This window comes from Adiantum capillus-veneris, chromosome 22 (genome assembly GCF_014529385.1).
Source record: "Adiantum capillus-veneris isolate H3 chromosome 22, ASM1452938v2, whole genome shotgun sequence".
Taxonomy (NCBI): domain Eukaryota; kingdom Viridiplantae; phylum Streptophyta; class Polypodiopsida; order Polypodiales; family Pteridaceae; genus Adiantum; species Adiantum capillus-veneris.
Window position 1 is genome coordinate 104,881,111 of NC_140952.1, and position 15,664 is coordinate 104,896,774.

General features: G+C 46.3%; 1 protein-coding gene across 2 annotated transcripts in view; it reads right to left on the minus strand.

The window, feature by feature from the left end:
- Positions 1 to 15,664, minus strand: part of LOC147429950 (uncharacterized) — a 66,769-nt gene that overhangs the window by 16,755 nt on the left and 34,350 nt on the right. Inside the window, exons 2-3 of one of the 2 annotated variants that reach the window (XM_086496134.1) lie at positions 7,853 to 7,925; positions 7,699 to 7,742 (exon numbers count right to left, since the gene is read on the minus strand). In XM_086496134.1, coding sequence (XP_086352260.1) covers positions 7,699 to 7,742; positions 7,853 to 7,925 — 117 coding nt within the window. Of the gene's footprint in view, positions 1 to 7,698; positions 7,743 to 7,852; positions 7,926 to 15,664 lie in introns of those variants that run through there. The other variant, XM_086496135.1, reaches the window with a different exon arrangement.

Consider the following 15,664-nt stretch of genomic DNA (forward strand, 5'->3'; position numbering starts at 1 on the left):
GAAGTCAATCTGTGGCTGTCTGTGAGTGACGTCCCCCAAAAGCACCTCCCTCTGAAGTCTAGCTCTAGTCTGGCGGCACTCCTCATCGTACCAGCTGTTCTGAGGCATGCTCCTTGATCAGCGTCTCTGCTCAGGCTGGGTGTGTGGGTATGCCTCTGCTGTTGCATCATGTAATGTCAGTGTCAGTATAGTAGTTAGCTCCTCCAGAGGTCGCCCCGGTTCCTCAGTGCATAGGCGTCTGTAGATCCCGTCTATGTATACAGAATCCGTCTCCCGTGTGAAGGTGTAGCGAGTAGGGGCTGCTACCCATGGCTTGTGTGCTACACTGAACTGGAAGGAGATGGTCATCGACACACGAGCATAATCCACTGCCACCTTGACCGGTCTGGACCCAACTGTGAGATCCTGGATACTAGAGATGAGATTCGGCTGTGCCATGACATAGTCCACTATGCTGGCTCCATGTCTATGTGGGAAGCATGTAAAACCTCCCGCCGCAGGAAATCTCTGTAGGCCATTCAAGATGGCCAATCCATGTGCGGTGCCCATGTCTATCAGGTGTCGCCCATACTCAGTATATTCCACATCGTGTGATAGTCTGGACAGGCCCGTCTCTACAACATCTAGCTCTCTCAGCATCTCCTCTGAAGTATCATAAAACACTGTCTGGTGATGGGCAGTCCTAGCATTGAAGTCCCCTAGAATGATAATGTCACCATCTCTAGAGAACTCCCATATGTCATCATCCAAAATAGAAAAAGGGGATTGTCCTCTGGGTGATGCATAGACTGATGTACTCGGGGGAAAGTAGCAAATAGCAATGTAGAGATATCTGTCTGTCTCTACTTTCAATCTCGCCCACATGTACCTAGCCTGCTCATCCCTACGGGCTATATGTACCAATGGTTGCAGATCCTCTCTAAATAACACTGCCACTCCCCCGAGCCCCGGCCTCTGTGCTCTGAGCGTGTCTCCTGTCTGTAAGCTGTCTCCCACTTGTATCCACTGATGTGAGGCATGGATTGCCCAAGGGCCTGGTGTGTCTCAGAGTAAAAGATGATGTCTCTTCCAGTAAAACTATCCTCAAAAGCACCCACATCAAGACGCATAGATCCATTACAGTTCGAGGCAGCCACTTTGAGTGTGGTCCCATAAGTCTCGCACCGTCATGTGGAGCGTCGCTCTAGTATTACCACTCTTCCATCTCAGTAAAAGGCAATCTTGCCTTTTCCCCTTGCCGCTCTAATCTCCGGCATTACTTCCTGCATATGAGCGATCTGCGAGAGGGTAAGATCATCCCCGAGAAAGATGCCCGTCTCTTTAAGAGTTGGTCTTTTCTTCAAGGACTTCTTCGCTTCCATGGAGGGAAAACGGAGGATGAGTGCTCTATTTTTGAGGTTTCCCCACTGCTTCCATTTTTCTTTATGTTGCCCACTCTCCGGGCTCTTGTGTGCGTCGGCTCATGGACCCCCATCAAGGCCATGAGTTCTTTTACCTCTTCGTCCACATTGCCTTTGTCTTTAAGACCGCAAATTCTCACATGTAAAGCGCGCACCCGTCTTCTTTGCTCCTCCTCTAGTGTCTGAATAATGATAGTGGGTGTGGACGTGGACGTTATCTCGCCTTTTCCTTTCTTGGCCACCTTGATCCATTTCTCGGCTTCATCCGCCTTCTGTTGAGTTTTGGTAAGAACATCCACCCAAGAAGTCGTCATCTCTTTGTGTTGCTCTTCTCCCTCTTTGATGGCCCGCACTTGCTCCTTGATCGTGTTGATTTCTTCGATTACTGAGGGTTGCAGTTCGCCCTCTTCCAGTGTGTTTCTTGATCGTGCTTCGGTGAGATCTTTCTTGAGGGACGCAATTTTTTCATCCTGAGTCGTCACTCGGTCTTCCAGTGTATTTATCTTGCTCTCTTGGATCAGCACACGTCCTTCGAGCATTTTTATTGTGCCCAAGAGATTGCGGTTCATCTTGGTAATGGTCTCTGTCATTTCCTCTTTGCACTTTTGAATGGCATCCTCTAGGGGGTCTGCTTTATCGTTCAGCTTCCTCATGCTTGATTGCCGTCCGAAAAAGAGCCACTAAGCGCACGTGTGCATCCACACTAGTAGTGGGCGTGGTAGTTGGACGAGTGGGGGAACGCAAGGAGGTATGGCAGGGGAGGGGTAGCGCAAGGGCGTGGCAAGGGGGGGGGGGGGGGGGGGGGGGGACAACGGGTAGAGAGAGAGAGAGTATGATAGGCAAAAAGTTATTATTAAAAAAAAAAAAGAGGGCGATAGAGAGAGCGTGATAGGGTTGAGGGAGAGAGCACGATAGGCAAAAGGAAAAATAAAGCGCGATAGAGTACGGGAGCGGGGGCGCAGGGGCAACGGGTGCGGGTGCACAGGGCAGTGGGCGCGAGCGTTTGGGGGGGGGGGGGGGGGGGGCAGGGCATGAGAGAGAGACTCACCTGCGCGCGTTACTGCTCACCTGCGCGGGGCAGGAGAGAGACGACCTGCGGGGCAGCGCGAAGGGCGCGGGCAGCTGGGGGAGGGTCGCATTGTATTGCGGGGCGCGCGAGGGGTGCGGGTGCACAGGGCAACGGGCGAGCTTCACAAAGAGAGTGAGAGATTTGATTTGATTTGGTATTAACGTCCGCGGGGGGGCAGAAATGACCCATGGGACCTCAAAGTGATACATAGTCTCCCCTCACGGGGGTGTATGGTGTGGTGTGTGTTATTCTCTTTTTGTGTTCCTATGAGTGTCTTTTGATGCTCAAGTATGCGGGTGAGGTATGTTCCGAGAGCTATAGGGGAGGGGTCTGTCTTGGATAATAGGTCCGCAAAGGTAGAACAACCGCTTAGAAGTGGTTGAAAATTAGCCCGGATGTGAGTGTATTCTGGGCATTCCAATGTCACATGTGCTTCATCTTCGGGAGCTTGCATTGTACATGATGTGCATATCCGTTTAGAAGCATCAATTTTCAGCCAGCCCTCTGTTTCTATTTTGAGCATATGTGACCTTGTGCGCATCAAAGAGATGGCTCTTCGTGCCATGTGGGGCATGGGTGTTCGTATATGGGCCTGGGCTTCCATTGGGTTTGTGCTATAGCCTTCCCAATACTTTGTGTTGACATGCTTGCAATAGTATTAAAATTTCGAGCGGTGTTGCGTTGTCTTCCATTTGGTGTGGAGGCTATTTAGTAATGCAATGTCAAAATTCAGCATGTGTTCTCCCTCCTTGCCCTCCTCAATAAGCATGTCCACATATGCCTCTACATTCCATTTAGCGAACCATTTCTTAATGTCCTGTATGAGGCTCGATGACAGAAATTTGCTTTTTTTTGTCTTATGTGGCGCACATCCCGTTTCCCATGCAATGCGGGGGATTCGAGTAGTAGGCATCGCTTTGACCTTCATGATATACGTGTACATTTTTTGCAATGCTTTCATTTCTAGTGGTCTCTTGCCTGTCTCCAAGAGTAGCACGGAGTATGGTGTCGCCTTTTTGACCCCCATGTGTCGACATAGAAACTTTTTCTGAATTTTTTCAATTTCATTCCATGTGTGGGCTGAAATGCTTGCTCCCCAGATTTCCACTCCGTAGAGGATGGCTTGCACCACGCATGTCTCAAAAATGGTCGCTTTTATCTCCCATCTTTTTATGCTCCTTTGCGTGCACATGTTTTCAAATTGATAGTACTTGGCATGGCCGATGTCAATTCTATTATGTGCGCATTGTCCCCAAGCATAGTTGCACGGGATGTCAATCCCCAAGTACTTGAAACTGTCGACTTTCTCAATTTGTTTCCCTTGATACATGAGGGGGGCGTGGATATCCATCTTACGAGTCTTTACAATCATGAACTTTGTTTTGTCTACATTGATTGATAGGCCCACATTTTCACAAAAAGCATGTAACGCATCAACCAATTTCTGTAGAGCTGTAATGTCATGGGCGAAAAGAGCCACATCGTCTGCATAGATGAGCATGAGAAGTGTAAGCATCCCGATGGCTGGTTCATCCCCTTCTAGTTGAGGGAGGCAGCTTTCTATTTGATCAATGCACAATCCAAAAAGAGTAGGGGAGAGAGTGCATCCTTGTTTGACCCCCATGTTGCTCGAGAAAGCTTTGGACAGCCCTTGGTGCGTTTTTAGTTGACATATGACTCTGTCATAGAGACGTGCTACCACACTCCTGAGATGCATCGGTACTTTTATGCATTCCATCCTTTTCCATATACCCATTCTCGGGACCGTGTCAAAGGCTTTGGTGAAATCTACACAGCAACAATATAATGTTTTTCCCTTTAACCGACTCTCTTCCATTAATACCCTGAGTGAAACAAGGTGATCAATAGTGCTATGTTTTGGTCGGAAACCTGCTTGTTCTTTTGTTCGTTTTCCATTTGTCTCCGCCCATGTGCTTATGCTTTGTTCTAAGATGCTTCCCAAAAGCTTTGCCATGCAAGATCCTACCATAATGGTACGGTAGTTGGTAGGCTGATTTACATCCCCTTTTTTGTAAAGTGCTTTGATCCAGTTCTTTCGCCAATCCTCGGGTAGCCCTTGAACAATGGCTTGGTTTAGCATTCTATGTATCCACTCTCTAGCTCTCATACCTGACCATCTAAGCATTTCTGAGTTCAAGTGTAGTATGTCCGGAGCTTTCCCATTTGCAAGTTTTTGTATGCCTTTTTTAACCATTTCGAAATCAAAGTGGTCTTGGGCATGGAGATCGGTTTGCATGTGTGGCATTTCTTCCGCATTATTATGCACATATAGTTGTTCCACATACATGTACATGTCATCTGAGCTTATGTCCCCCATAATGTCATGTCTTCGTCCTCTTATTTTCAGCCATTCCTTTTTGGGATTTTTCTTGAAGTTGGCTATGGCTTGTGTCTCCGTGCGTAGCTCATAGTTTCTTCTTTTCCGCCTCTTGAGATTTGCGTAGTCTTTTGATAGAGTTTCCCATTCCGTGTTCGTCGTTGACAGTGCCCGCAATTGTTTTTTTACATACTTGCACTCTTCATCAAACCATGGGTTATGCGGTAGCCCTTTAACATGATTTCCTCACCGATGCGTTTTTCCCATTGTTTGTTCCACGGCGTCACATAGAGCTTGTTTGAAAATTGGCCATGTTTGTTCAATGTGTGAGGCATGGGTACATGAGCAAGTGCATTGTCTAGATGTTCTGCATACATTCTTTTCTTGTCCACTTACATTTTGTATGTCCATGATCGGGCATGGGGCTGTTTTTGTGCTTTTTGAGTGGGAACTTGTAGCCATACAGGGATTGGGGTGTGGTCCGAATTGGGTGACCTCTTCCCAATTGTAAAATTACTTACAATATGGGATGCCTCATATGCAATCAATACATAATCAATAACACTCATGCCTTTGTTGGCCGTGTAGCATGTGCATTCTCCCGATTTTTCAAACTTACTTGTTCCATTGACGGCGATTAGTTGTAAGGATGTCATCATACTGAGCAATGCAATACCTTGCGGGTTTGTAATGAGATCTTTCGAACATCTCTCCCATGTGGGATCTAGTATCTCATTATGTTCAAGCATTGGAGGTGTCATGAGATCCACCATTTGCATTTGCGCATGTGCTATGCGAGCATTCATGTCCCCCAATAAGCATAATCATCCCTTCTTGTGCATAGGCATGGATATCGGCATACAGATCCTCTAAAGGGTAATTCTTCTCTACATTGAAGGCACCATAGAATGGTGACTCTCTATGGGGGATGTAGCACCCGGCAATGAACATAGGTTTAGGTTTTGTGTCAAACTTGATCCATATGTACCGGTTATGAGCATCTGTCTTGCAAATTGTGATCATTTTTCTGAGTTCCTCTCGGTATATCACCGCGACTCCTCCTTATCCCCTCATTTTTGTACATGGCATCCGTAGGGAGTGTGTGACATATCCTTCAATGTGTGGTATTCTACATGCATCGTGTTCCCATGTTTCCAATAAAAAGAGAATGTCGGCTTGTGGTAGGACTTCCGTTAATCCTTCTCCTTCATGCCACGGGAAGCCTCTGCAATTCCAACTTGTCACGTGTAGTTCCGTGAACCCATGGGTCTCGCATTGTCATTTTGTTTCCTCTTTTTCTTCCCCTTTTGTGTCCGCTTGGGCTGTTCTTTTGTTCATGCTAGCTTCGTATGCTTCACGTAAGGTCTTTTGTTGGTTCGGCGTTCTATCTTCACTGATGTATAGTGAGCTATCCTTTAAGTACATGCGAGCGTTTTCGAGGATAATAGCCCTCTTGCGAGCATCCAGAAGTGTGCATACGATTGCCCGATTTGCTTCGGGTTTCTTCTTGCCTACTCGATGTGCACCATATACCACCACATCATGCATTCCGAAGTTAGCGGAGATCATTTCCGTGATGTCGGTGTTCAAGGTAATGACCTTCTCGTTGTCGGATTCGGGGATGCCCCGTATCACGATGTTCATTTTTCTTTTCTCTTGTTCAGTGTATTCTGTCATCCTCATTAGCATACATGTCTGTGTTCATTGAGGAAGTCTGAGGAATTGGTGTGTTTGTCAATGAATCTTTCCAAGAGCCCACATTTTCAAATACATTCATTTGCGCAATCTTTTCATCATGTGTGGCTAGCGTGTCTTGCATTGTAGCCGTGTGCTTATCAAGAGCACCCTGGAGCTCTTGCATCTTCTCCTCTTGGTGACGGACTCATAGGTCTTGCATTTGGAGCTTGTGTTCCAATTCTTGGTTTTTTAGAGCTAGGTCTTTGATTTCATCGCTCTGCTTCGTGATGGTGGTATGCATTGAGGAGATGAGTCCCCATATGTCTCGTAATGAGCATGGTGGCGAGCGTATTCCCTTCCATGATGTCCGGTTTCGGGGGGGTTGTTTGCTGTATTGGTTTGGGTCCCATGGTGCATGTAGGTGAGGACCTGACAGAGAGGCCGCTTCTGGAAATTCGCAGGTTCACAGTGTCATTCATGTGGCCATGGTGTGTTGGTAGCCAATGTAGAGAGAGAGAGAGAGAGAGAGAGAGAGAGAGAGAGAGAGAGAGAGAGAGAGAGAGAGAGAGAGAGAGAGGGGGTGGGCAGCCCCAACAGGTGGCGCGATAGCCCACAGCCCATGTGGGTTGTAGCACGAGTAGGACCAGCTGTCGCGACCAGGGGCTGGGTCTGCTCACATTCGCGACAAGGGGCAAGTGGCCTACAGCGGCAGCGCGCGCAGGTCACCAGCGCGCAGCAGCAGCAGGTGAGAGAGAGAGAGAGAGAGAGAGAGAGAGAGAGAGAGAGAGAGAGAAATCTAGGAAGATCCTTCACAAGAGAGGGATGGAAGCTAACTCTTAAGAGTAGGGGTTTGGTGAGCATCAGACAGTGCCTTACCCTAAACCAAACATTGCTCATCCCTTTCCACTGCAATCTACAAAGCCAAGAATTAACTGTAGGCTTTACTAGCTTATGCTTCCTGAGACTCTTGATTTACTACCATGTCTCCACTTTCTTGCATTGTCAATTGCAATATGGTTAGATTGTTATCCAACGGATGTCTGTCATAGGAATGAGGATCCATAACAATAGAGAACACAAAAACCACAATATCTGTGATTGTCATTTTAACTGACCAAATGGTGGCTGTAGCTCACCACCCCTTTGGAAAGCAGAACAGCTTCAAAATAATTTCTAAACAAAGGAGACAACTTGCTATACTTGAATAAAATCACCTCCTCAAGTCTTGGTGCTTTTTAGGAAGATGAGGCAGCAACTCCTGAATAAAACAATCAGACAAGAACTATAAAACGCATAAACTTAAAACTCTAATCTTTTACAGATTGTTCATGGTAGCTTGCGTAAGAAACTGTGCAAGAAAATTTTAACCTTATGAGCTGGTCGAAGCTTTCCATAAGACCTCTCCCAACGCTTCACATCCTCCTCCATTGCAAAAGAATAACTGCGTCATAAGAAAAAGAACCAAAACAACAAAATTTCATGAACCTAAAGGTGGATCTTTTTTGCCCAAGTCGATGTTTGAATTGGTATATATGTCAGGCACACTAAGTGACGAATTGAAGACAGCACATGCTAGCACATCGATAAGAACTTAAATGCTTGAAGTCCCACTTAGTCAGCAATTTAGGTATTGATAACATAAACTTGATTAGTTTTAACCAATTTTTCACATTTTTGGGGGATGCTGGCACCACTTTTTTAGATAACCCCCTCCCAAGCTAAAAAAACCCCTCGTTTTCGACATCTTTCATTAGCTATTCATAAGCAGAAGAACAATACATATCAGGATGATGTTGCAAATAAGTATTCCATATTTTCTATAAGAAATTGGCCAGGCCTACTTCATTAACAAAACCCTATAAATGTAAATGCGCCTTGTATACAATTTCAATGATATTGTCATGAGCAGGCTATAGGCTACATCTGAAGTGGCAGAGTTCCACTTCCAGATGCTCTGGCAGCGAAGTATGGCACACCTTTCGATATTTCATTTTATATTAAAAATCGCAAAGTACAACCGCTGGGGAGTGTGCTCTACAACTATGAACCGTGCACTGATCTGCCAGACTAGACCCCCAATGCACTATTTTATGGCCACTGAGCCAAAAGCAGAGTTACAAAGCTAGGCGCCTCCAAAAGCAGAAACTAGTAACAACAGGTCACCCCAAAAAGCCGGGTGTCAACTGCTTTATCCACTTATGTCCAAAAGCTATGCCACATCAGCTCTATTTGGCCCACAATCTATGCCACGTTTCCTGCCACTGCCTGCCAGGCGCTTAGTCTCTTTCTTTCTTCCGTCCGGTGGCATGCTGTAACGGACTTGGACACTCCAAGTCAAGATTCTATCGCGACACGACAAGAATTCACTTCAAAACAGTTCACAGTTCACATTTGATTCGACACGGCCTGGCGGAGTTCCGTGCCTAGAGATATTGGCCCCAAAGACTGGCACCCCTTTCGGTATTTCTTTTTGTATTAATCTGCAACTCAAAGTATAAGGGAGTGGGAGGCTCTCACTCTCAGACTCTGCGTCCAGATGCTCTGAGAAGTGGGAAGCCTGACCACACTTATAAAGAGATTACAAGGGATGCTAAAAGCAGAGCCCCAAAAGCTTCAAAGTTAAAAGCTTTCAAAAAATAAAGCAACTTGTCTCTCACAAGCCTTGCTTAGCAACTTGCGTAGCTTTTTTCCAAGCATTGCGTAGGTTTTTACGTAGCCAAAAACAGGCCCAAAAGCTGCCGTCCGTACGTGCTGCCACGTGGCTGCTTGTCTGCAAAACGCGCCGCAGATTCCGGGCCAGTCCGTACGACAGTGCCACGTCATCATTTCAGCCAGGTTTTCCGTGGGACTGTCCATGCCAAAAGGGGTAGGTGTGTGTGTACAAGGGCTGCCATGTCACTGGGTTGTGACACATGCCACGTCATCACTTTGTGACAACCCCTTCTCTGCAAATAGGTAAAAGCGGAATGTCAGCCCAAATAACCAGGAAAAGACTAGGGACTTTCGTCTGTTGAGTTATGGCATCTCTTTCAATTTGTCAAGTCGGTCCCAATATCTCATAGGGACTAGTGATAGTAAGGTAGTTTTCTCATGCCGGGACATTTCCAACCATGTCTAGCCTTTTTTTGCTTTTGTTTTAGGAGTTGGGTTGGGCACTCCCGGCTGTCCCCCTCATACACCAAAAAAGTGCACAAGAAGAACGACCGGGACTATGCACCCAGTCTCCTAGGGCAAACGCTTTTGTCACTAGTTTCCTCTGGACTACGTGAGGCTTTGCTTCTCCAAGAGGCCAGAATTATCTACACTCTTAGAGTAGTGCCCTCAAGACACCCATCTTGCTGACTAGTTATGGGCGTGACAGCGACCCAAGTACCTCTGTTCAGAGGCCCAGGTGTCACCAGCGTGTGACTACTATCTATCCTTTTTGTTGATTTCTTTCTTATTATCTATTTACTTTCACTTTTTGGAAACACCCCACGGGAAATCTAACTGCCCTGCATTGCATAGCTAGTGTGGAACTGTCCAGAGGGAGTCCAGGCTTGAGGGCAAGAGAGCACTAAGGTTGGACAAAGACTATGGTTAGCCAAAGTGGGGTCATTGACTAGCCAAAGTGGAATCCTTTGCTACAGAGGCTACATTTCAGTTCTGGATGTGGCCACAGTGTACAAAGAGGGTCGGATGACCTAGAAAGATACAATGGCAGCATCTCCTAAAATTTAGGGAACTGCTATTTTGGGACCTGAAAATGTGTTTGCGTCATTACCTCCGGAATGACAAGGGGAACATTTTCTTACTCTGCCGTGAAGTCAACTAAGCAACCGGTTGGGAGATTTTTAGGCGGCAACCCCGAAACGGGAAAATGCTTATAAATGTGCCAAGTGGCACCTTCTGGTGCACTTTCCTCATGCAAGAAAAGGGGGCGCTGAATTTTAAGCTGGGAGAGGCTCATTTTCAGATTTTGTCACAGGTTAAGAGCTATGGAGTGCTTGCTTTCCCTCCTATGTACAGTGCGGTGCCAGGAGTGATGCCCTGCACGCTACGCACTGCCCTCTCTCTCCCCTTTGGCAGTATGTTATGCCCCACTAGTGGGCTCTTCATTTGACCAATGTACAGTTGTGTGGGTTCATGCGCGATTGCCGAGGCAAGAGCCTCTTGCACAGGTACTGGATTAGCTAGCGGCTAATCCCCCCGCAGGTACAGGTGAATTCGGAGAGGTTTCACGCCAGAAATCTCGTCCGATTCAAAGGGCAAGTTGCCCTACAGGTGCGGGAGCTCGAGGACTTGCTAAGGATGCGACCGGCATGCGAAATGGAGCCCGAAACAGTAAATTACAGCCTGCTGTGTATTTTTGCAGGTTTAGGGTTTTGGCCCTAAACGGACCCTAATACCCCCAGGAGGTTCGGGGACGCAAGGGGACCGCTGTTCAGGCAATCTGGCGCATTTTCAGGGCTGAAAACAGAGAATTCAGCGTGCTGCAGATTCTCCCCAGGTTTTGCAAAGTGCCCGTATGCATCGGGAAAGTCAGTCAATGCGTGGGAATACTGACTGTGAAGGGTCCTAGTACAGTTATGCTGCTGAAATCAGGCCGGAACAGTTGAAATTCAGCCAAGTTTGTGCGGAGCAGCTTGTAGGGATCCACAGCATTTATTCCCTCTTTTGAACAATAAAGAAATACCGAAAGGGGCGCCTAAGTTAGGGGCCAATCTGGTGTCGGTCTTCTCATACAGGTGCATTCTAGCATTTGTATCCCATTCCCCTCTCTTGTGTCACTATAGCGCACGTATAATAGACGACTAATAATGGGTGAAAGCTAAATCAAGGTTTGAAGTAAAGTCTACTGTCCTTTTTGGATTGAACAGGCCGGTTTCATGGTTCCATCAACGGGATTAAATCACTTTTTCCCATAGAAGTGAGCCTTGGTCAGATTGGGCTTGAAGACACAGGGGATCATAGACCAGACACAGGAAATAGCAATTATGGCTGACAGACCAGATGATGTGACTGAAGAGGTTTCCTCTTCACAGGGTCAACAGACACATGAAGTGGGTGAGTCCTCAAGACCACCACAGACAAATGATGATATATTCAGGACCCAGTTGGCTACTGCTATGGCTATGTTTACACAAGTAATGCAGAACCCGAGGTTTTTAGCCTTTCTGCAACCCTCTGTTCCGTCTCAGCAAGTTGGGTCACTGGATCATATTCAAAAGCCTGTTAAGGCTCGAGCACAGGTGATTCATATTGCACAGTCAATGGAAACACCTGTACACTTGACGGAGAACATGCAGTCTCCACAACCTATGCCTAAGGTGCAAGAACAGGTGGCTGAGATGCCAGTCTTTCAAGCTGTACCAGTTCAGCCCGCCACCTTTCATCAGCCTATAGCTGGTTCTAATGGGCAGGGAAGCACCCTACAGGCTATGCAACAGGTCTTCCCACCACCTTCAGTACACCCTAGCTATTTTGGAGGTGGATCGGTATTCCAGAGCATGGCTGGTCATGCACCTGGAAATCAGTTTTACACGCCAGGAACAGTGTTTGGGGGTGCTCAAACGATGATGCCTAACCCCATGTATGGTGTCACGGGCATGCTACCAGGGTTTCAGAGCACTCAGTGCCAATTTGGGATGCCACAGGAAAATTTTGGTATGGCTGGAATTACAAATCAGCAGCCAAATATGGCGTTTCCAAGTCAAGTTAATAGCGGCCAAGGAACACAGATGAACCCTAATAGTGTTCCCATGTTTCAGTCACTTCCATATGACAATTTAACGCCGCTGGAGAGGCCAACTCCGTACAAAGAAGTTGGCAAAGGTGTGTCTTTCACGACCTTTACAGGGTTTGATGACACGAAGAAGGCTCTCTCATTCCTCCAGCAGTTTGACAAGGCCTATGCAGGGGGAAACTTTACAGAGGCTTCAAAGGTCCGCAAGGCAGCCACTTTCTTGGCAGGGAATGCGGGACAATGGTGGACAACTTTATTGCTTCAAGGGCGAGCTCCGTCCACATGGATTTACTTTAAGCAGATTTTTGCAACGGCATGGTTATTTGATGACTTTGAAGCAGATGTCATGACAGAATGGCACCAGCTTAATGCTCCCACTTGCAGAAATCTGGATGATTACAATCGGAAGTTTTGGAAAGTTCTACTTCTAGTAACTTCCTATAGGTTTGTGCCATTGACAGAACAGATTGAAAAATACTGTTGTGGCCTACCTAAAGGATTGAGAAAGTACTGTACGAAGACAAAAGTCACTACTTTGACGCAGCTCATCGAGGTAGCAAACACTGGCAATGGTTTGCTCAAGGGAGAAGATTGTGAATTTAACACTGGCGTCAAGGCAGGATCAGGCAAGAAAAATTCAGCCAAGAAGCACGTTCCCAATGAGGCTCCTAAAGGGACTCAGGAGTCAGCCAACGCACGGAAAAATAAAGCTACGGCTAAATCAGAAAAGGGACCAGCGAAGAAATGGAAAAGACGTTTTCCTCGCAAGTCAGAAGAGCAAAAGAAGGTCCTGAGGACAGAGAACAAATGCTTTATATGTGAGCAGCCTGGCCACATTGCTTACAACTGTCCTACAAAGAAAAGGCCAGCTGATTCTGAAGACAAGGAGGACAGGAAAGGAAAGAAGCCCATGGCTGGTCTAGTGCCAGATATGGTGGGCGACAAGCCAAATTCAGATGCAAGTGAGCTTTGCAGAGCATGGGGAAAGGTCAGGGATCAAACAGTGCTTATCTTCTTTGATCCAGGTACCAAAGCCAACTTTATTTCCCCAGAATTGGCTTCAAAGTTGGGAATCAGACCTGAAGAGATGGGGTATACAGCAGAGGCAGGTTTGGCATGTCCTGGCCATACAGAGGCTGTGACACCCATCATTGGAAAATTGCGCCTACATATCCAGTCCTATGTAGATGCTGAAGAATTTTACATCATGCCACTGGACGGATGTGATGTGTTGTTAGGTATTCCTTGGTTATTTCGTGTACAGGGAATCATGGATGCCTACAACAAAAAGATCACTGTACAGAGCAGGGGAAAGACTCACATTCTGGATGTAAAGCTTAAAGGGGAGTCTATTCCTACTGTATCAGCTTCTGCTATTACTTCTGTAATGAAAAAGCATCTTTCTGCGTACTTGGTTTTTGCACGTGAAGTGTCAGATTGTGATGAATCAAATTTATCTATGCTAGATAAAGAAAGGTCAATGTTTTTACAACAGTATAGTGACTGTTTTTCCGATTCATTACCGTCTCAATTACCGCCAGAGAGACCCGAGGACCATGCGATAGATTTGGTGCCAGGCAGTAGCCCACCAAATAAGCCTCCGTACAGGGTTAGTGCGGCTCAACAGAAAGAGATAATGGGCCAAGTACAGGAGCTGTTAGAAAAGGGGCTGATTCAACCCAGTTCATCTCCATTCTGTTCTCCAGTGTTGTTGGTGCAGAAAAAGGATGGCTCATGGCGCATGTGCATCGACTACCGTGCACTGAACAAGAATACCATCAAGAATAGGTTCCCTATACCTAGAATTGATGATATTATGGACAAATTAGAAGGAGCAGCTATGTTTAGCAGGATAGATCTAAAGAGTGGGTACCATCAGATCCGCATTAGATCAGAGGATGTGCACAAGACTGCTTTTAGAACGACATTTGGCCTTTACGAATTTTTAGTGATGCCCTTTGGTCTCACAAATGCTCCTGCTACGTTCAATAGGATGATGGACAGAATTTTCCGTCCACACCAGTAGTTTGTTGGTACATTCTTTGATGACATGATAGTCTACTCAAAGAATGAAGAGGAGCATAGGCATCACTTGGCCATTGTGTTCGAAGAGCTACGCAGTCATAGGTTGCTCATCAATGCAAAGAAAAGTGAATTTTTTCTGGAAGAGATTCATTTTCTGGGACACATTGTCTCAAAGGATGGTGTCAGAATGGATCCTGCAAAAGTTGAAGCGATCAAGTCATGGCCAGATTTGAAGACGGTGCACGATGTCCGAAGTTTCTTGGGACTATGCTCCTACTACAGAAGGTTTATCCGAAATTTCGTTGAGATTGCTTCACCTTTACATGCTCTTCAAAACAAGGCAGTCACTTTTAGATGGACACAGAAAGAGATTTCAGCTTTTAATCTCTTAAAGGAAAAGATGACTTCAGATCCAGTCATTGTGTTGCCAGATCTTAGGAAGTCATTTGTGGTCCAGTGCGACGCCTGTGGTAGTAGCATTGGTGCAGTGCTAATGCAAGATGGCAGGGTAGTAGCCTATGAGAGCAGAATTTTGCAAGGGCCAGAGATGACCATGCAGGTCTATGAGAAAGAGTTACTGGCTGTGATTCATGCGCTCTTAAGTTGGAAACACTACCTGCTAGGTGCAGATTTCGTTGTCCAAATGGACCATCAGACCTTGCGATACTTCTTGACACAAACAAAGTTATCTGAGAAGCATATGCGATGGGCAAATATTTTGTCCATGTTCCATTTTCAGATTGTGCATGTGGAAGGCAAGAAGAACGTTGTGGCTGATGCCTTGTCAAGGAAGCCACAAATTTCAGCTGTGTCAATTCCTTATCATCATGAACTTGATGATATGAGAGAACAGTATGCAAATGATGAAGATTTTGCAAGGGTCTTCGAGCAGCTAATGGATGGACAACGTCATGAACACTATCTTCTTAAAGACGGGTTCATGATGATGCATGGCAGATTGTGTGTCACAAAGCCATTGCGACGCAAAGTTATGGAAGAGAGTCATGTCCCACCGTATGCAGGGCATCGTGGTATCGATGCTACAGTTAAAGCGGTTGAGACATTCTTCTACTGGCCTACATTGAGAAGAGATGTAGATGCCTTTGTGCGAGAGTGCCTAATTTGTCAGAAGGTCAAGTTTGACAGGCAAAAGGCGCCAGGGTTATTGCAACCACTACCTATTCCTGATAAACCATGGGAAAGTATTGCTATGGATTTTATCTTTGATCTTTTGAGAACGCAGACAGGAAACGATGGTATTTGGACCATCATTTGCAGATTCAGCAAACAGGCTCATTTTATTCCTGTCAGGAAGAAGATAAAGCGAGATCAGATGGCACGCTTGTTTATGAGCAATATTTTCAAGTATCATGGCATGCCACAGTCGATTGTTAGCGACTGTGATCCACGCATGACAAGTTTGTTCTGGA